At 43.4% G+C, this 22,214-nt stretch overlaps 1 protein-coding gene across 1 annotated transcript in view; it reads right to left on the bottom strand.

Annotated features, from left to right (window-relative positions):
- Nucleotides 1–2,919: 2,919 nt before the first annotated feature.
- The window catches only part of C1QL1 (complement C1q like 1), a 175,456-nt gene continuing 156,161 nt past the window's right edge, over nt 2,920–22,214 (bottom strand). Inside the window, exon 2 of the mRNA XM_068261860.1 lies at nt 2,920–4,692. Within this exon, the coding sequence (XP_068117961.1) occupies nt 4,513–4,692 (180 nt within the window). The 3' untranslated portion in view covers nt 2,920–4,512. The remainder of the gene's footprint in view (nt 4,693–22,214) is intronic.

Raw genomic sequence — 22,214 nt, 5'->3', positions numbered from 1 at the left:
TAGGCCTATAACAATGGAATATCACAATAATTCAGCCTATACATATTCCCCAAATAACAGGCAGCTTGTCCCTCCAAAAGAAAGATTTAACCGGGCAGCAGAATATCCCCCAGATAAAAACTAGAATCTGTATGGAAAACACCAGGGATGCTACAGGACAGCTCCCCCAATAAGAGGCGCCCATGGCACCTGCACTACCTGCCGCCCTGTAGATACGCCTCTGTATGCTATCCAATAATGAAGTAAGACTTATTTGTCATTTTATACAATTTCTACAGTTTTATCATACATAATAACATTTCATCATTCATTTTTCTGGTGCAGGCTACAAAATGCATTTGCTGAGACTGGCCTTAATTTGACTTCCACCACATGTTTATGCATTAGCCCCTTCAAATGTTGCAAAACCTAGCCTTTATGTCCCTCTAAGGTACTTAGTGAATCACAGGGGCGTAACTAGAAGGGAGCAGCACCTGCGACCGCCGGGGAGCCCAGAGCTGTGGGGGCCCCAACCACTAACCTTCCCTCCTTCGATACAGGGGACCATACTTCAGATCGGGTGCATTTGTGGTTACACTTGTTATGGGTGTAAAAATCCTGATGGCCACACTTGTTTTATGACCCTTGTAAGATGGACCTCAAGGTCGTGGAGGGCACAAAGGGGATACAAGAGAAGAGGGAGTGAGCATTGTGGGCTCCATTTAAGTTTTGCAGGGCCCAAGCATTGTAGTTACACCACTGGCCAGCCAATCACAATGGTTTCCATCCACTGGGCCTCTTCTCAGTGCATCCCTAACATTTGTTTATCTCTATAACTGTCCAGGTTCCCATCAGGATTGCATTTTTAAGTACAGAAATATAAACCGTTGTCAAACTTCACAGATGTTGCAGGTATGGAAGTTTTCAGGAGGTGGACAGAAAAGTGAAGAAAATCATATTATCGTGGCGTTAAAGCGTTACTGATTTAATTAGCAAGTCTTTAGGTACGCCTTTAGGATGCTGCTGCTAAATCTGATTGATTCTGCCATCAAATGATAGAGAGACATCATCTGACAGAGTTTGAGCTGAGGAAATGATTGTCTGAATGGATGACGTAGGTTTTAAAAGCCTGTGGGGCTGTTTATGCTTCTCTATTTCTCGCCTTTATATATACTGTATCTATATACCATATATAATAATTACAAGATTTTGGACAATCTAGAAATACATATAGTGAGGTAGAAGGGGGAACGAAACAGGGGATTGTGGGAATTGTTCAGGCACAATGAGTAATCATTTTAAAGGTGAAGACTTATGGGTAAGTAACACTAGAAGGAAGATGGGCCTATATGGCAAGCTATATGATTTGCGGATGGCTAGAAAATCAGCCAAGTTCAGGATGGATTAAAGCTTCATTTCAGGAACAATGAAAACATAGTTTAAGTCTGTTCAATAAAAAATATATTATGCCGCCAGCACAATTACCTGATTTTTCACATAATATCGGCTTCCTGTTATATCTTTCACAGCAACTCTCTCACAAACAGGGGGAGGGGCTACAACATGAGCCAATCAGGATCTGTGAAATGACACAGTGTTTGTTTCACTTTGTAAGCCTGGCTAGAGATTAGAGTGATGATCTCATTAAGGGGGTGGTTATAGTCTACACTATCCAATCAGAAAACTAGGCAAGCGACTTTGTCCAAGCTGTGTTTCTCAGAAGACAAGAGAGAAGGCATAGAACATTGTGTCATGGCTGTTTTGCTTTGCTGGATCATCTGAATCACAGAACTGGCTGGACAGAATAACATTTCTTTGTCAGGTATGTATTTTACATTTCATCTCAGACGTTAGCTGTTTGGCTGGAGTTTAGCTTTAAGTCAATGAAATAGAAGCTGAGCCAAAAACGATACAGATAAATGATCTAGTGGAAAGATGCCGGCACATACTATAAATCAACAAGCGCAAGGTTTGGCACAAGTATGCAAAGTTCTGATGCTAGAAGTGTGATTTTGAAAGAAATACAAGCATTAAATAGACGTGGAGCACAGATGTCATGTAATAAAGGTGGCAAAATGATCTTGGAAATTGGAAGGTTCCATTATTAAGGTTGTGTAACAGCACACAGGCTTATGGGAAGTTTATAAATCTAAGGGTTCATCGGGAGAAGTGAAACAAGCCAGGCTTTAGGATGCAAATGACAAAGCCAATGTTGTAAAGAGGAAATGAGGTAGGCAGTAATGTACAGCCAACACTTACATGAGGTTACCACACATGCATTAAAGAGTACCTGAACTCAGAACTTCCTCTCTGCTCTAAAAGATAAACAACATAATAACCTTTAACCATTTAATGACAATGTAATGCATTAAAACGTCATGCTTTAGCCTATTAACGGCAACATGACGTTTTAATACGACGCGCATTCCCGACGCCGCTCCGCACGTGTTCGCGCCGCTACCGCCGTTGTTTCCGACGGGATCCCTTGTTAAGTTATTGGGGAAGAGGACCGGTCCTCTACCCAATCGCAATGCCTGAAGTGAATGGACGTGACCGCGAACTGCGGCCACCTCCATTCATAAAACAGGAAACTGTTTAAGTTAAATAAAGTGTAAAAATAAAAAAAAAAAGTGATCACTTCCTTAACGGGAGAGTGTTCACTAGCGTCATCTTGTGGCCAAAAAGTATAATACACATACAAGCACAAACATGCTATGTAAAATACACAATACTAATAAAATAAATAAATTACACTTTCAACCCCCCCCCCCCCCCTCCTTAAAAAAACACTTGTAAAAAAAAATCAGCTTAAAATCAATAAATAAATAGTTGACTGAGGGAAAATTAATTTTATTTTATTACATAGGAGTTTGTAATTATGGCTAAAACAAAAAAACAGAAAAATAACACCTATATTTCAAAAATTTATTGTCACCATACATTGTGATAGGGACATAATTTAAACGGTTTAATAATCGGGACAACTGGGCAAATAAAAAGTGTTGGTTTTATCCACAGGAGAATGTTTAATTTTAAAACTATAATGGCTAAAAACTGAGAAATAATGCTTTTTTTTCCATTATTTCTTTATTTTTCCCATAAAATGCATTTAGAATAAAAAAATTCTTAGCAAAATGTACTACCCACAGAAATCCTAATTGGTGGCGAAAAAAACGAGGTATAGATCAATTTCTTGTGATAAGTAGTAATAAAGTTATTCGGGAATAAAAGGGAGGAGCACGGACAGGTGAAAATTGCACTGGTCCGTTAGGGTAAAAACCCTTGGGGGTGAACTGGTTAAAGAAAAAAATTTCTGTTACAGCTGATACAAATCCTGCAATATATCTGCAATGTGTATACTGTCTGCTTCCATGGAAGCAGACATATTGCTAACATCCCGTGTTTACAAATTAGCCGCTCTGCCACGGCAGTCAGCTGACACAGGGTAGAGATCAAATTACAAATTGTGATTAGTCACAGATGAGGGGGAATTAGACAAGCTAAACTCTCTAAATACATACAGGGTGCATTTCTCTGTTTTCCCTCCGTCTAGTGCAAGAGCTCAGGTGCACTTTAAGAATACAAGAGCGAGATATGGCAGAAGGATGCATGCATGAAATGTGTTTTAGGGTGGCAATCATGAGGCAAGCTGTAAGACCAGAAAGGTGAGATGAAAAGTTTATAACCGTCAGGTTGCACAGAGGTGATCATGCATGGAATTTGCTGGATGGATTCAAGAATGAGGTTTGGCAAGGACAGGGGTTAATAAAAGATGAATAAGTCTCTCGAGGATTCTATGCACTGAGACTAAATGAACATTCATGCATGGATACCGCAGAACAATGCAAGCAATAGACTTGGCCGAGAAATGCATGCAGCTAGTGAAGGGACGGCTACATAGATTTGGCAAAGTCTAAAAATGAGGCTTGATAGGGGCCTTGGGCAGATAAGACATTGGACCAGTCAGAGATGCATGCATGGAGCCAGGGCAGCAACGTTTGGCTTGGGTCACTCCTGTTAATCATATACGATTTTAAGAGGGTCTGAGTCTCGATTCTTAGCAGTGTCAGCACGCATAAGTCTTGTCCAAATTGTGTAATTAAATCTGTCAGCGAAAGAAGAAGAATGAGATGTCCCAATTTTCGGCAGCATGTTGACAGAAAACAAATCATTGCAAACATAAGAAATTCAAGTGAAAAGTATAGGCTTCAATTTGGAACAGAGAAGAGAGCTTCAGCGATTGTGATGGGATATAGTAGAGCTTACAGGGGTCAGGTTAGGTCAGGTATGGAGTAACAAGTTCTTATTGAGCAGAGACACAGCGAAGCACAGGAGAAGGTACGGAAGTGAGCCAAGGACGCAACAGAGATGAAGACAGACGAAGAAGGGTGGGCGGCTACGCATTCCCGGGCACACAAGGTGCTTGCTGAAGGGGCATGAGTGGTCCAGGCAGCCAACCATTGCTTCTCTCTCAGGCTCCTCACTCCCAGGCAGTATAGGCGAGACTAGGGGCAGTTCACACATAGGAGATTCTCAGTCTGAGTAAATGATGAAGCCAGAGAAGGTACTGTACTTGTTGTTATTGCCCCCGTGAGCTTTACCACCATCTAGCTTGATGAAGACTTCATCTCCTGCATCCAAGTGAAGGATAACGCTGTTACTGGCATAGTCATAATTCTGGTCTGCATCCTGGGCGATGGCACTGGCACGAACCTGGGAAGATGGAGGAGAGACTCAAGGTTAGTCTAACCTGGAGGCACAAACACAAGGCACATACAAAAGTATAGCTGCAAAAAGTGAATAGACTCTGAAAAACTTCTTCCGTCTATATAAAGATTTGCATGTCTAGATTCTGGAAAATATGTTAGTTAAAATCATAACTTAAAAAACACCCCATTGATAGGGAGGAGAGAAGAGCCACACTGGGATCTGAGCAAGAAGCCATTCGAGGAAATACTTAAAAACTTCATTAGTTTCATAACTTAGCAAAGCTGGCATCCAATTTAGTTGCCATTGTCCAAACATTTGAGGATTCTAAATAGAAGACTGCATGGAAATCTTGTTCTGCACACCCCACCATCCCCTTGTCTAAGCAAGCAGAAGAGTTAGAAAGTACCAGAAGAACTTCTAATGGAAACCATACAAGCCAGCTCCATTGATGCCAAAGTCCATTGAGATTCATGAGTGTTGACTGCAGATGTTACAAGTTACATAAGTGTTGCCTGGGACACTGAGATACAATAAAACTGTAGTCAATGGGTCTGCATCACGCTTTAAAACGAGCTACACATATGAATTACTTCTTCAAGAATGAATGCAGGTGGGCAAATCAACCGCCCAGTTTCCATTCAAAGGTGTTCATTATAATATCATTCTTTAAACTTTAAAATGTTCCCGTTAGGGAGTTAAGCGCCTTTGTAGCTAGTCTGTCATAGTAGTAACCATCCATAGACTCAAGTGCTTCATCCATACTACTCATAGGGTAGTAATATCTTAAAGCTAGTAGGCAGTATGTGAGTTGTGCAGCCAGTCACTGCTCCAAGAAAGGTCTAATCATTAATGTCATCAGTTTCTGCTGTACCGGATATCATACTGAGTATAATTGACTCTCTATAGATACACCATGCCATTTTCTCCTGGTCTTGCAAGTCTACTGACTTCTTTTTATTACTTGGATGTTTTCTTATTGAATGCTTCCCACTTGATATGCCTTCACTAAGGCCATGAATAGACATGATTTCTACTAGATTTATACCCCATATCTACTAAGTATGTACTATGTTACATTTATGTCTTCAGGTACATCTAGTATCGCATATACCTTCGATCTGTATCAGCTGAACCTGCACTGTCAATTGGGATGTGTTATGTTTTAATGTTTTCTTGACGCTTTTCAAAACCATAAAAAGATTCGAAAAATGGCATGTATGATTTTTTTTAAAGATTCCCTATGAAAAGTGAGTGTAAAGCTTAACCTCCCCCCCCTCTCCCCCCCAGATACATAGCTATGGAGAGGGAAGGTTCTGGATCCTATAGAGCAGGGGTGCCCACTAGGTAGATCGCAAAGGACTTCATGGTAGATCCCGACCCCGCTACATTTTCCATTCTGTATATACAAGTGTGCTCCTAATATTGTACATAGGGAGATCATACTGACTTGCTAATTTTTTTAAAGTAGCTCACAAGCCGAAAAAGTGTGGGCTCCTCTGCTGTAGAGACTTCCCTGTCTTGTCTTGCTACCCTCAATCCAGCATTGTCACCCCCATTGTGTGTACTTGACCAATTGGTCTGTGCGCCCTTGGAAGGCTTTGGAAGCACTCACGTCCCCGAGTGCTTCCGAAGACTAGTAGCGGCTCCATACTGCGCATGCGTGAACGTGCTTATGCATGCACTTGAGCATGCGCAATACGGAGCCTCCTGTCTTTTGAAGCACTTGGGTACATGAGTGCTTCTGAAGCGGCCAAAGGCGGCAAATTAAATTGGGGTGACGGTGCTTTAACAAGGGGGAGCAAGAGAGGACAGGGAAGGCTCTGGATCTAGCCTTCCCTTTCTATTGGTAAGTATGTAATTTTTTTTGGGGGGGGGCTTTACACTCCCTTTAACCATTTCACCTCTCCCAGCAGGAGTATCTGCATCCCTGTATTTACACAAATATAAACACATGTAAACACTTGGTCCTGTTTCTATTTTTAGAACACACTAACTCTGTATCTCCATCTTGTGGCCAAAAAGTAAAACCACATCCAAATACCCTATTATACATTTTCCCATAGAAAAATGAAATACATTTTCATTATTTTTAAAAACCCTTGGAGGTGAAGTGGTTAATATAATTAGAATCAATCTATATATGCTTATATAGCACCAACATCTTCTGTAGCAATGTACAGAGTATATAGTCTTGTCACTACCTGCCCCTCAGAGGGGTTCACAATAGCGATGATCGTAATCAACAAATTACGATTTCACCAAATTGTGTAAATTTTCGCAATTACACTTATACGTAATTACAATTTGCAAATTCAATTGATTTTGTGTAGTCATTCGAAATTTTGCATAAAATTTCTTGCCGACTTTAGCAGTGAATAGCAAAGCCCCAGTACATGCCATTGACACCAAAATTGCTACATATGTTAAGGGGAATCGTGGGTATAAGTCACAAAAAGAATTTTGCAAAAATACCTTATAGTTTTTGAGAAACTCCATTTTAAAAATGCAAGTAAAAAATGTTTTTTAAACTTGGAAAAATGACAGTTTAAAAACCATTTCTCTTGGCATTTTTAAAATCGAGTTTCTCAAAAAGTACAAGGTCTTTTTGAAAAAGATTTTTTTACGACTTATACCCACTATTCTGCTTAACATACGGTAGCAATAGCATGTATGGGGACTTTGCTATTAACCTGTAAAGTCGGCACAAAATGATGAGATATTTCGTGAAAATTACGTGAAATTTTAAAATACTATTACATACGAAATTTATTACGATTTTTTCTGAAATTTTACATTACGATTAAGATGCGTAATTGCTTATTTCGATGCGAAATTTCGGCCCACCACTGGTTCACAATCGAATTCCTACTATAGTCATATGTTCATCATTGTCTAAGGCCATTTTTTAGGGGAAAGGCAATTTAACTTATCTGTATGTTTTTGGGAGGAAACCCATGCAGAAACAGGTAGAACATACAAACTCCTTGCAGATGTAGACCTGGCTGGGATGCGAACTGTGGACCCAGCACTGCAAGTTGAGTGTGCCGTCTAGGGATGATCGGAATGAGCAAATTCCGTTCCTGCCGGAATTGCGGAATTCCGCCAGCGCTAAATTCGAATTTCCGCGGAATTACGCATTCCGGCGGAAAAATTTAAGTAATTGCAAATGAAACCTTGTTTATGCTAAATGGTAGCCCATGGGACCTAGTGGCTGTTCCCCCGGTAATTTTTAATTTTTTAATTTTTTTTTTGCAGCAGGAGGTGTCGTTTAAGCCATGGGACCTTGCGGTGGTCCCATGGCGGTCGTTTTGGCGCTGCAGGTGTCACTTACACCATGGGACTTTGCGGTGGGGTCCAATGGCGGTCATTTTGGCACCGCAGGAGGTGTCGCTTACGCCATGGGACCTAGCGGTGGTCCCATGGCAGTCATTTTGGCACCGCAGGAGGTGTCGCTTAAGCTTTGGGACCTAACGGTGGTCCCATGGCGGTCGTTTTGGCGCCGCAGGAGGTGTCGCTTAAGCCATGGGACCTGGCGGTGGTCCCATGGTGGTGGTTTTGGCACCGCAGGAGGTGTCACGTAAGCTTTGGGACCTGGCAGTGGTCCCATGGCAGTGGTTTTTGTGCCACAGGAGGTGTCGCGCAAGCTTTGGGACCTGGCGGTGGTTTTTGCGCCGCAGGAGGTGTCGCGTAAGCTTTGGGACCTGGCGGTGGTCCCATGGTGGTGGTTTTGGCACCGCAGGAGGTGTCGCGTAAGCTTTGGGACCTGGCGGTGGTTCAATGGTGGTGTTTTTTGCGCCACAGGAGGTGTCACGTAAGCTCTGGGACCTATACAAAATGGTTGAGATAGGTGAGATAGTTATGGAGCTGGTTGCTAACATAGGATTGATTGGTTTTTGTTAACACTGTAATTGGTGCTGAAATAATTCCGATTTTCATGCAGAAATCCGTTTGGGTGGTTTTTGTAAGCCTCGGATTGGTGCAGAAATTCCGATTTTCATGAAGAAATCCTGTTGTTTTCACTTTAAACTTCTTCTAGGGGCTTCCTTGTGATTGGCTTACAAAATTCCACATTCCGCCGGAATTACGCATCGTTCCGTGGAATTTCTGCTATAGCGCTATGGCAATTCCGTTCCAATGCGATGGAACGGAATCACCAAATTCCGATTGGAATCGCGGAAAAATGAATTCCGCGGAACGCGGTGAGAATCCCTAGTGCCGTCCACTACGCCACCGTGCTGCCCGGTAGATGACCACCAACATAAATATAGGAGACTCAAGTGAGTCCAGGACAATCATATCTCTGAGCTTTCATTTAGGCACCACACGTAGTGATAACTAACTGCATGTCCCAAAACACCTGTGCTTTGTACCACTAAATGAAATGCCTTGAAGATGCGGGCATGCTGCCTAGATCATGAACTTCAAATCCAACTTTCCACACAAATTTCCATCAAAGCGGACCTTCACCAATTAAGCCGCAAGTTAATCTGCCAGCAGCTGGTCAATCATCCAGCAGATATTAGGTTTAATTGGCTCAGTTTTATGTCAGTCGCAAGCTGAGCTGAATCTGAATTTCATCCCTAGTGCTAGGCTAGCCACTCTTCAACCACTTCACATCCAGACCTTGTTTCCCCCTTATGGACCACAGCAGTTTTGACAGCTTAGCTATATCCCCATTTAATCAGCAATAACTTTATCCCTACTTTGACACCTAAATGAAATATATATCAATTTTTTCAAGACACACTACACTTTCATTATAAGGCATTTTCCCCTAGAACAACTTTGTTTTCTATACATTTTTAATGGGAAAAAAGAATAAAAAATAGAAAAAACATTATTACTCAATTTTACTATTTCTACCATTTATCACAAAACTTAACCACTTGAGGACCACAGTCTTTTCACCCCTTAAGGACCAGAGCCTTTTTCTCCATTCAGACCACTGCAGCTTTCACGGTTTATTGCTCGGTCATACAACCTACCACCTAAATGAATTTTACCTCCTTTTCTTGTCACTAATACAGCTTTCTTTTGCTGCTATTTGATTGCTGCTGCGAGTTTTAGTTTTTATTATATTCATCAAAAAAGACATGAATTTTGGCAAAAAAATGACTTTTTTAACTTGCTGTGCTGACATTTTTCAAATAAAGTAAAATTTCCTATACATTTGAGCGCGAAAGTTATTCTGCTACATGTCTTTGATAAAAAAAAAACCATTCAGTGTATATTTATTGGATTGGGTAAAGTTATAGCGTTTACAAACTATGGTGCCAAAAGTGAATTTTCCCATTTTCAAGCATCTCTGACTTTTCTGAGCACCTGTCAGGTTTCATGAGGGGCTAAAATTCCAGGATAGTACAAATACCCCCCAAATGACCCCATTTTGGAAAGAAGACATCCCAAAATATTCAGTGAGAGGCATGGTGAGTTCATAGAAGATTTAATTTTTTGTCACAAGTTAGCGGAAAATGACACTTTCTGACAAAAAAAAAGAAAAAAAAAAATTTCCATTTCTTCTAACTTGCGACAAAAAAAAAAATGAAATCTGCCACGGACTCACTATGCTCCTCTCTGAATACCTTGAGTGTCTACTTTCCAAAATGGGGTCATTTGTGGGGTGTGTTCACTGTCCTGGCATTTTGGAGGGTGCCTAATTGTAAGCACCCCTGTAAAGCCTAAAGATGCTCATTGGACTTTTGGCCCCTTAGCGCAGTTAGGCTGCAAAAAAGTGCCACACATGTGGTATTGCCGTACTCAGGAGAAGTAGTATAATGTGTTTTGGGGTGTATTTTTACACATACCCATGCTGGGTGGGAGAAATATCTCCGTAAATGACAATTGTTTTATTTTTTTTACACACAATTGTCTATTTATAGAGATATTTCTCCCACTCAGCATGGGTATGTGAAAAAATACACCCCAAAACACATTATACTACTTCTCCTGAGTACGGCGATACCACATGTGTGGCACTTTTTTGCACCCTAACTGCGCTAAGGGGCCCAAAGTTCAATGAGTACCTTTAGGATTTCACAGGTCATTTTGAGAAATTTCGTTTCAAGACTACTCCTCACGCTTTAGGGCCCCTAAAATGCCAGGACAGTATAGGAACCCCACAAATTACCCCATTTTAGAAAGAAGACACCCCAAGGTATTCCGTTAGGAGGATGGTGAGTTCATAGAAGATTTTTTTTTTTTGTCACAAGTTAGCGGAAATTGATTTTAATTGTTTTTTTTTCACAAAGTGTCATTTTCCGCTAACTTGTGACAAAAAATAAAATCTTCTATGAACTCACCATACTCCTAACGGAATACCTTGGGGTGTCTTCTTTCTAAAATGGGGTCATTTGCGGGGTTCCTATACTGCCCTGGCATTTTAGGGGCCCTAAACCGTGAGGAGTAGTCTTGAAACCAAATGTCGCAAAATGACCTGTGAAATCCTAAAGGTACTCATTGGACTTTGGGCCTCTTAGCGCACTTAGGGTGCAAAAAAGTGCCACACATGTGGTACCGCCGTACTCAGGAGAAGTAGTATAATGTGTTTTGGGGTGTATTTTTACATATAACCATGCTGGGTGGGAGAAATATCTCTGTAAATGACACATTTTTGATTTTTTTTACACACAATTGTCCATTTACAGAGAGATTTCTCCCACCCAGCATGGGTATGTGTAAAAATACACCACAAAACACATTATACTACTTCTCCTGAGTATGGCGATACCACATGTGTGACACTTTTTTGCAGCCTAGGTGCGCTAAGGGGCCCAACGTCCTATTGACAGGTCATTTTGAGGCATTTGTTTTCTAGACTACTCCTCACGGTTTAGGGCCCCTAAAATGCCAGGGCAGTATAGGAACCCCACAAGTGACCCCATTTTAGAAAGAAGACACCCCAAGGTATTCCGTTAGCGGTATGGTGAGTTCATAGAAGATTTTATTTTTTGTCACAAGTTAGTGAAAAATGACACTTTGTGAAAAAAACAATAAAAATCCAATTTCCACTAACTTTTGACAAAAAATAAAATCTTCTATGAACTCATCATACACCTAACAGAATACCTTGGGATGTCTTCTTTCTAAAATGGGGTCACTTGTGGGGTTCCTATACTGCCCTGGCATTTCACGGGCCCAAAACTGTGAGTAGTCTGGAAACCAAATTTCTCAAAATGACTGATCAGGGGTATAAGCATCTGCAAATTTTGATGACAGGTGGTCTATGAGGGGGCAAATTTTGTGGAACCGGTCATAAGCAGGGTGGCCTCTTAGATGACAGGATGTTTTGGGCCTGATCTGATGGATAGGAGTGCTAGGGGGGTGACAGGAGGTGATTGATGGGTGTCTCAGGGGGCGGTTAGAGGGGAAAATAGATGCAATCAATGCACTGGGGAGGTGATCGGAAGGGGGTCTGAGGGGGATCTGAGGGTTTGGCCGAGTGATCAGGAGCCCACACGGGGCAAATTAGGGCCTGATCTGATGGGTAGGTGTGCTAGGGGGTGACAGGAGGTGATTGATGGGTGTCTCAAGGTGTGATTAGAGGGGGAAAATAGATGCAAGCAATGCACTAGCGAGGTGATCAGGGCTGGGGTCTGAGGACGTTCTGAGGTGTGGGCGGGTGATTGGGTGCCCGCAAGGGGCAGATTAGGGTCTAATCTGATGGGTAACCGTGACAGGTGGTGATAGGGGGTGATTGATGGGTAATTAGTGGGTGTTTAGAGGAGAGAAGAGATGTAAACACTGCACTTGGGAGGTGATCTGATGTCGGATCTGCGGGCGATCTATTGGTGTGGGTGGGTGATCAGATTGCCCGAAGGGGCAGGTTAGGGGCTGATTGATGGGTAGCAGTGACAGGGGGTGATTGACGGGTGATTGACGGGTGATTGACGGGTGATTGACAGGTGATCAGGGGGGATAGATGCATACAGTACCAGGGGGGGGGGTCTGGGGGGGGGGGGTCTGGGGAGAATCTGAGGGATGGGGGGTGATCAGGAGGGGGCAGTGGGCAGGGGGAGGATAAAAAAAAAATAGCGTTGACAGATAGTGACAGGGAGTGATTGATGGGTGATTAGGGGGGTGACTGGGTGCAAACAGTGGTCTGGGGGGTGGGCAGGGGGGAGGTCTGAGGGGTGCTGTGGGCGATCAGTGGGCAGGGGGGGGGAAATCAGTGTGCTTTGGTGCAGACTAGGGTGGCTGCAGCCTACCCTGGTGGTCCCTCGGACACTGGGACCACCAGGGCAGGAGGCAGCCAGTATAATAGGCTTTGTATACATTACAAAGCCTATTATACTATGTACATGCGGCGATCCGGGTGCTAGTAACCCGCCGGCGCTTCCGAACGGCCGGCGGGTTACTACGAGCGGTGGGCGGAGCCAGTCCCCGGCGGCTGATCGCGTCACGAATGACGCGATCGCCGCATAGCCACTCCCGCAGCCGCCCCCGCCGATGGGCGTATTGCGGTCGTTTGGGCCCAGTCTTTGCCGCCGCCCATCGGCTGGGGGCGGTCGGCAAGTGGTTAAAGGAATACTATCGATTCACATTTTTTTTTCAATTGACACAGGAATTGTTTGGGAAGTGCTGCTAAGTACTGGTGTATACATTTTAGTAGCAACTTCATTGTTTACTGTTATCAAAATACTTTCAAAGTTTACTGAGGCCAAAACTGAGGCTGACTGAGCCATGAGGAGAGGGGAAATTCCCCTCACACTTGATCAGTTAACTCTATGTGTAGCTCTGTGTGTGACAGAGAGAACAGCTGCAGCTCCTGTGTCCTGTGTTTCTGACTGACCTGTCTGAAGAGAGCAGAGGAAATGTAACTAATTTTCACAGCTTTTCATACTGTTTTTGCTTTCAGAGTTTGGTATGTTTGATATTTGCTTTCTGTAGTCTGATATGCAACTCTGGCTGTGCATTGAAGCAGACACCCCTTCTGCAATTGATTTGTCCCAATATAGCTAAATCCTACCGTCAATAAATTACAGCTTTTGCCTCTGATATTTTACATGAAAAGTAGGAAATTGTTTACACAGCTACGTAGACATTATTTGTACATTGTTATTTTAGAACACTTGGGTATTGATAGTATTCCTTTAAATCATGTTTCTGTCACAATTTATGGTGAGAATATTTGATTCTGAAATAATGCCACAGTAAGTATTTTTCACTATGAACTGAGAAAATATAAGTATTTTAATGGTAAAAATGAATCTTATTGGCTCAGGGAACATATATTCCCTTTCACCAATTAGTTCTGCATCAGATAGTACCAGAGGTTTGCACAGAAGAAAGCCCAATCATGCCCAGCTGTGCTTTAGCTACAAGACGTTATCTATGTCCTCGTGGCTTGGATGAAGTCACGGAGGATGTAGCTATACTATAGAAGTGGATAAAGTGGTTAAAGACCACTTTCCACATCCGTCTGAACCTCCTGCAGCCCAGCCACGCCAAGTATTGGTATAATACCTCGTAAACTTGAATAAGTCAGTAGTTGACTACTTTATTTGTCAGTGAGGCCAGAAGGATCATTATGGAGTTTTTAAAGAAATGAAAATAAGAAAAAAATGCCCTAATTAGGCCAAATCCCAAGGCGTAATTACAACTGTCCTTTAATCTTGGAAAATCCATCAAAACAGCCTCCAAATTGCATAGAGACGGAGGAGCCTGAATTTGCTTCCACATCAGAAAGCCAATATTTTTCTTTTCCTTCCTTTTGCTGCATTATAAAACGCAGCGTCTCAGACACAGGCTAACCCCTTGACTCTTCATCCTCTAAATCGTAGCGTTCCCTATCGGAAATCAATGTCAAGACACCGCGCAGGCTGCTCTCGAGGGGTTAATCAGTAATCCCACCATTTTCAGTGGAAGCGCAGACACCGCTCTGACAGGACGAGCGCACACGTGAGGCGAGACGGCAACTCGTACACAGCACCACCAGCACAGGTGTGTTAATAAGGAGGATAAACAGCACACTGTGCTAGTAATTAATGTCTCAAGTCACAGGCTCAGCTGCCAAGAACTAAGGAGAGATTGCAGAGGGAAAGAGAGGGATGGAGCAGGGGAAAGAAGACTAGAGGACTCATTAAAAGTAGCCTTCCCACCCGCAGAAAAATAATATAGATCTCTCTCTCTTACGTTCAGTATGAAACTAACAATCTTTATTGTTCCCCAGCAGAGTTAACGTTAACATAGCGTCTACCTCCTATTACTTAGCTCCACCGGCAGCCTACTACAAGCTCATTAATTTAATGCTGCATACTGTCTTCAAACAATTGCAGCTCGATGCTTTTGATGTTGACATGCAGCTGTCTAGCTGCATGCATAACTGAGACATTTCGTCTAGACGGTAGTCTCTTATTACCAAATGACAGCACAAAGGTGTCGTTCCAGCTAAAGGTAGCCCATAGATCAGGCGATGACGGGCAGATCTGACCAAGAAACAAATCTCTCTGTGATCGAATCTGATCAGTGAGAGATCGGTTAGCTGCCCATACACCACAGGCCGATTCCTGATAGATTTCAGCATGAACTCTCTGAGGAATCGGTTGAGTCTGCCACGTCCACCACCTGCGCCGCCTCGCCGCTGTTCCCTAGAGTGTAAATGTACATGTATGTGTGTGTTTCTACACAGGCCCGGATTTACCTCAGAGGAGCCTATAGACACAGATGTGCTGACGCCTTAGACTTTGCCCTCTAGGAATTTACTAACTTCCGCTGAAGCGCAGCGGCAAGTGTGCTGGCTGGCCCAGCTGTCACTTCTCCCTTACCCATCTAATGTAGCTACAAGTGCCCCTTAGTATTGGGTAGCCAGACGTACCCTTAACATTAAAGAGGAACTCCAGGGAAAATAATGTAATAAAAAAAGTGCTTCACTTTTACCATAATTATGTATAAATGATTTAGTCAGTATTTGCCCATTGTAAAATCTTTCCTCTCCCCGATTTACATTCTGACATTTATTACATGGTGACATTTTTACTGTGGGCAGGTTGTGTAGCTGCTTCTAGCTGTTTTGGTCGTTGGAGACAGCTGTAAACAGCTATTTCCTGTCTGTGAACCTTGTTACATTGTGGCAAACTGTCAAAAGTACCGCGGTCCTCAGAGCTTCTTGTGGGAGGGGTTTCACCACAATATCAGTCATACAGCGCCCCCTGATGGTCTGTTTGTGAAAAGCAATAGATTTCTCATGTAAAAGGGGGTATCAGCTACTGATTGGGATAAAGTTAAATTCTTGGTTGGAGTTTCTCTTTAAGTAGCTAGAGTTCTCCGCCCCCTCCCCGAGTATTAAGTAGCTAAAGGGACCTCAATATTAAGTAGCTAGAGGTGTCCCCAAGTATTAGGTAGCTAGAGGTGCCCCTGACTGAAGGGAGATCTGGTCAGTTGAATGCCGAGAGCAGGTTGTGTAATCTCTTATGTACACTCTCATCAGGACTCTGCATAGGGAAAGAAGGAGGGAAGCACCCGGGAGAGAGGGCCGCCTTTCCACCATGAGGCGCCTGTAGGCACGTGCCTTCTGGTAAATCCGGCCCTGTTTATACATTTCCTGTCCTGTGTCACGGTGCCCGTTCGTCTTCCAAATCAGCCGCTCATTATTAGCCCTATACATGCTGCCAGCAAGGCACATGAGTGATGTCACACACGCGCTGCTGTGCTATGTGCCGGCAGCGTTTATGGGGTAATGGAAGAGCAGCAGATTCAGAAGACAGATTAGCACAGCGACACAGGACAGGTAATGTATAAACACACACATACAATACACATCTGCACACTGGGTGAACAGCGCTAGGGGTTTCATCGCATTCATCCCGATATCGCTCACCGTTCATGCCACACACCTGATCGAGCAAGTCAGCCATACATCTTGCAGCATTTCTATCCAATTCATGTGCCCGAAATTGGTTGCATTGCCGCTTGGGCATGCACTTGACAGGACACATATTTTCATCCGATTCGATTAATGGAATTGGATAGTCGGGTGGCCGCCAAGTTGCCTGATGTAGGGACGATGGTCACTGATGGACATAGATCAGCGGATCTGGCTAACTGATCTTCTCTTTGACCATTGGCTATCGGTGGATTGCCTGAGTGGTAGAGATGTCGCGAACCACCGACTTTCGGTTCGCGAACACTGTTCCGCGGAAGGTTCAGTTCACGGAAAAGTTCGCGAACCGCAATAGACTTCAATGGGGAGGCGAATTTGAAAAATAGAAAAAATTATGCTGGCCACAAAAGTGATGGAAACCATGTTTCAAGGGGTCTAACATATGGAAGGGGCATGGCGGAGTGGGATACATGCCCAAAGTCCCGGGGAAAAATCTGGATTTGACGCAAAGCAGCGTTTTAAGGGAAGAAATTACATTGAATGCTAAATTGCAGGCCTAAAGTGCTTTAAAACATCTTGCATGTGTATACATCAATCAGGGAGTGTAATTAGAGTTCTGCTTCACACTGACGCACCAAACTCACTGTGTAACACACCGCAAACAGCTGTTTGCGTAGTGACGGCCGTGCTGGACTGGTGCGCACCCTGGCGAGAGTGTAGGCCGTGGCGGTTTTCAAGCCCATATGGTCGCCGGGCTGAGATAGCTCAATGATAGAACAACAGTGACTGTCCAGCTGATCAAATTTGGTCTGACCACAATGAAGCAACGACCTTATTATCTTTTGTGTGCCACCCCCACCCGAGACACTCAAATAGCCGGTGGTCATTGCTTCATTGTGATACGCAAGCCCCTTCACCGCGGCAAGGTAATGATCACGAAGGGGGATGGGCACATGTACATGCCTTTTGTTTTTTTGTTGCAGCTGCCCGCAGTGCAGCCAGAAAAATTAGGCAGGCATGTACACGCACCAGAAAAATTAGTGTAGCGGCCTCTGCTAGCAGCGGCCTTAAAAATTCAGGAATCTGCCTAGAGTCCTGGACCCTGTTGGTGGTGGCGGAGAAGGCAAGTGGCCTGCAGGCAGAGATGCTGTGTGTGCTTACTTTATTGTATCAAGTGAGGAATGTAAACACTTCTCTGACACTGCAGACTCTCCTGAGCACAGACAGACAATCAGAAAGCATTTCAGCTTACATTAGAAGATGAATAAGGGCTGGTTCACACCGGCGTCTGCTGAGCTTTTGCTTAGCGTTTAAAAGCTAGCTTTTGGAGGCTTTTGGGAAGCGTTCAAGGCTAGCATTTCTGGTCTCTGCTATTGTTTCCTGGCGTTTACCGCCTCTGAAAGCAGCATGTTGCTTTCGAGACTAGACGCAACGCTGGGATCTACCGCCAGGCTTTCATGGCTCCCATTCACTTGCATAGGATGGATGTAGATCCCAAAAACCGCTGCGTTAAATGCCACAAAATCGCCCATCTGAACCAGCCCTAAAGCAGTTATGAATAAAATGCAAAGTCAGCTCTCAGAACAAAAAAAGTGTAGTTTGGGAACTTGTAATTTCTAAATGAATAATAATACTTATGCACAAAAGCAAATATGATAACCGTATGGCATATAAAAAGTAGGAAAACATGTTTCTATTGGATATTATGTCAGGGTTTTATGTTTTATACCACTTTAAAGTGGGTCTTAATGTCGTCATTAAGGCACACCTAAGAGACAGCTGAAAAGCTACCTCAAACCATTCAGTAATACCAAATGAGATTGCCGGGGCAAACTGCAGAGGCCTTACAAAAGAAGGGCCAACACTACTATTATTGACTATTTGCATACACTTGATGTTATCCTATATAATAAAACCCCTGTGTCCCTGCGTCCTCCTGTGTCCATGCGTTTTACCTAGCATGTATGCGCGGTATGTGGGTGGACTTGGAACAGCAGGTAGAAAAATGCAGGGGGCGGGCTTGTGTGCATGCGTGTGTCTGAGAGCACGGCCGTGTGCGCAGCACGGCCGTTGCAGGGGAGAGGGGGGAGAGGGGGGAGTGGGGGTCGCGGCACAGGTCTAGGGCCAGTTTTTTAACGAGCGGGCTTATTTCTAGTTCTCAATAAAAGCCTTTGAAACTTATGAAATGCTTGTAAATGTACTTCAATACACACAGAAACAACTGATAAAAAGAAACAAAAACACAGAAGCAGCAAACTTTGTGAAAAGCAGTATTTGTGCCATTCTCAAAGCATTTGGCCAGGGCACTTGGGTTTGGGCCAGGCCAGCCAAGCACTGGACACTGGTTCACGTAGCACTTCAGTTTTGCATTATAAAAAGACACAGAAAAATGCATGGAATTTTCCCAAGCTTCGGTACATAGTACTGGCATCAGAAAGACGGCAAGGCCCTTGTAAGCAACAAAAAGTATGAGAAAACGGGCAACTGAGAGCTATGGGGACAAATTAACAGAGGATATGTTCTGTTCTTAGGCCCAGCTCACACTGTATTTTAAAGCCAAACGGAATAGTCAATAGTTCAAGTTAGGAGCTGCAAACATTCAAAACAGTCATCATTCATCATAAGACAAAAAAAAAAGGAAAAACTGAAAAGTTGTACTTTTAATTTACAAATACAAAATAAGACACTGGTATTTCTGGAAAGTCTAACTTAACCACTTGAGGACCACAGTCTTTCTACCCCTTAAGGACCAGAGCCTTTTTCTCCATTCAGACCACTGCAGCTTTCACGGTTTATTGCTCGGTCATACAACCTACCACCTAAATGAAGTCTACCTCCTTTTTTGTCACTAATACAGCTTTCTTTTGGTGCTATTTGATTGCTGCTCCGATTTTTAGTTTTTATTATATTCATCAAAAAAGAGATGAATTTTGTCAAAAAAAATGATTTTTTTTACTTTCTGTGCTGACATTTTTCAAATAAAGTAAAATTTCTGTATACATTTTTGTCCAAATTTATTCTGCTATATGTCTTTGATAAAAAAAAATCCATTCAGTGTATATTTATTGGTTTGAGTAAAAGTTATAGCGTTTACAAACTATGGTGCCAAAAGTGAATGTTCCCATTTTGAAGCATCTCTGACTTTTCTGACCACCTGTCATGTTTCATGAGGTGCTAGAATTCCAGGATAGTATAAATACCCCCAAATGACACCATTTTGGAAAGAAGACATCCCAAAGTATTCACTGAGAGGCATGGTGAGTTCATAGAAGATTTTATTTTTTGTCACAAGTTAGCGAAAAATGACACTTTGTGACAAAAAAAAAAGTTTCCATTTCTTCTAACTCTAAAAAAAAAAATGAAATCTGCCACGGACTCACTATGCTCCTCTCTGAATACCTTGAAGTGTCTACTTTCCAAAATGTGGTCATTTGTGGGGTTGTTTACTGTCCTGGCATTTTGGGGGGTGCTAAATTGTAAGCACCCTTGTAAAGCCTAAAGGTGCTCATTGGACTTTGGGCCCCTTAGCGCAGTTAGGCTGCAAAAAAGGGCCGCACATGTAGGAATTGCCGTACTCAGGAGAAGTAGTAAAATGTGTTTTGGGGTGTATTTTTACACATACCCATGCTGGGTGGGAGAAATATCTATGTAAATGACAATTTTTTGATTTTTTTTTACACACTATTGTCCATTTACAGAGATATTTCTCCCACTCAGCATGGGTATGTGTTAAAATACACCTCAAAACATATTATACTACTTCTTCTGAGTACGGCGATACCACATGTGTGGCACTTATTTGCACCCTATCTGTGCTAAGGGGCCCAAAGTCCAATGAGTACCTTTAGGATTTCACAGGTCATTTTGCGACATTTGGTTTCAAGACTACTCCTCACGGTTTAGGGCCCCTAAAATGCCAGGGCAGTATAGGAACCCCACAAATGACCCCATTTTAGAAAGAAGACACCCAAAGGTATTCCGTTAGGAGTATGGTGAATTCATAGAAGATTTTATTTTTTTGTCACAAGTAAGCGGAAATTGATTTTAATTGTTTTTTTTCACAAAGTGTCATTTTCCACTAACTTGTGACAAAAAATAAAATCTTCTATGAACTCACCATACTCCTAACGGAATACCTTGGGGTGTCTTATTTCTAAAATGGGGTCATTTGTGGGGTTCCTATACTGCCCTGGCATTTTAGGGGCCCTAAACCGTGAGTAGTCTTGAAACCAAATGTCGCAAAATGACCTGTGAAATCCTAAAGGTACTCATTGGACTTTGGGCCCCTTAGCGCACTTAGGGTGCAAAAAAGTGCCACACATGTGGTATCGCCGTGCTCAGAAGAAGTAGTATAATGTGTTTTGTGGTGTATTTTTACATACCATGCTGGGTGGGAGAAATATCTCTGTAAATGTGAGAAAACACGGAAAAGCCGCCGCGAGTGTTCAGAACAAGGCGGCTGATTCCGCGTCCAACGCGGCAGGTTGCGCACATGGGCCTGCATCTGCTGGCATGACTGAATGCGGAATAACCGCCGCATGTCCTGAGAACAAGGCGGCGGATTCCGCGTCCGACACGGCAGTTTGCACGCATAGGCCTACATCTGACAGTATGGCGGAACGTGGAGGAACCGCCGCATGCTCTGATAGCGGTGCGGCTGGTTCCGCGCCCAGCACAGCGGATGGTTTACAGCACAGGTCTGGTGTGGCTGGGACTGATAGTCCACACAGGTTTAGAAGGACGCGCGCGCGCTGAGAGGCAGAGCTTTTATGACAGCCAGAAGGGAGTCAGCTGACCAAGCCGGTCTGCTGACAATTCCACCACTTCCCATTGGTCCAGCACTTAGGGGAGGCACTGGAGAGCGCCTTGCTATATATACTGGGTGCTGGTCATTCTCTGGTTGTCTGCCGTTGCGATCACTACGTGGTAGCACTCAGACCTTGTCAGTATCTGTGATATTATCTGTGTTATTATCTAGACCAGTTCCTGGGTGTTGACGATCAAGGACCTCACACCTCAGTCTAGGGAAAACTGTATATTATCTGTGTTATTATCTAGACCAGTTCCAGGGTGTTGATGATCAAGGAGCTCACACCCAAGACTAGGCATTGTTGATTATTTGTTATGACCTTCTGCTTTCCTGACTACTCTTCTGATCTCTGATTAGGTACTTCGCTATATCTGATACTCTGTTGCCGAACTCTGCTTGTCTTAGGATTCCGCATCTGTCTCCTGTCTCTGTCCCTGATCTGTCTGTCTGTTGCCGACCCGGCTTGTCCGACCTTGAGAGCTATCTCCCCAGTCTAGAGATAGCTCACAGACCTGGGGGTGACACCCTTCCTTTGGTGTCACTCACACTCTGTCCTTCCTACTCCTAGCCTGACCCCTCCCTCGGGAGAGTCTCAGGCTTACGGAAGGAACGTGTTACTGTGCAGTACTTCTTACTGCTGTGCACCTGCTCCTCAGGTGCAGTCCTCAAAGTATTTCTGTTGCACCAAACACTCTTATTACCCAGGTGTCCAGAGGTTAAAGATATATCTGATTATCGGTGATACTGCAGATCATCAATAATCGGGTATATATCTGTATTCTCGGTGATACTGCAGATCACCGGTAATCAGACCCTCTCTGTGTTACACCGATCGTTACAGTAAATGACAATTTTTTGATTTTTTTTTACACATTCTGCACTAAGAGTTGAGATAAT

Source organism: Hyperolius riggenbachi, chromosome 12, assembly GCF_040937935.1.
Source record: "Hyperolius riggenbachi isolate aHypRig1 chromosome 12, aHypRig1.pri, whole genome shotgun sequence".
Lineage (NCBI taxonomy): Eukaryota > Metazoa > Chordata > Amphibia > Anura > Hyperoliidae > Hyperolius > Hyperolius riggenbachi.
Note: the sequence above shows the minus strand (reverse complement) of the source record. Positions and strands in the feature narration are given on the sequence as shown.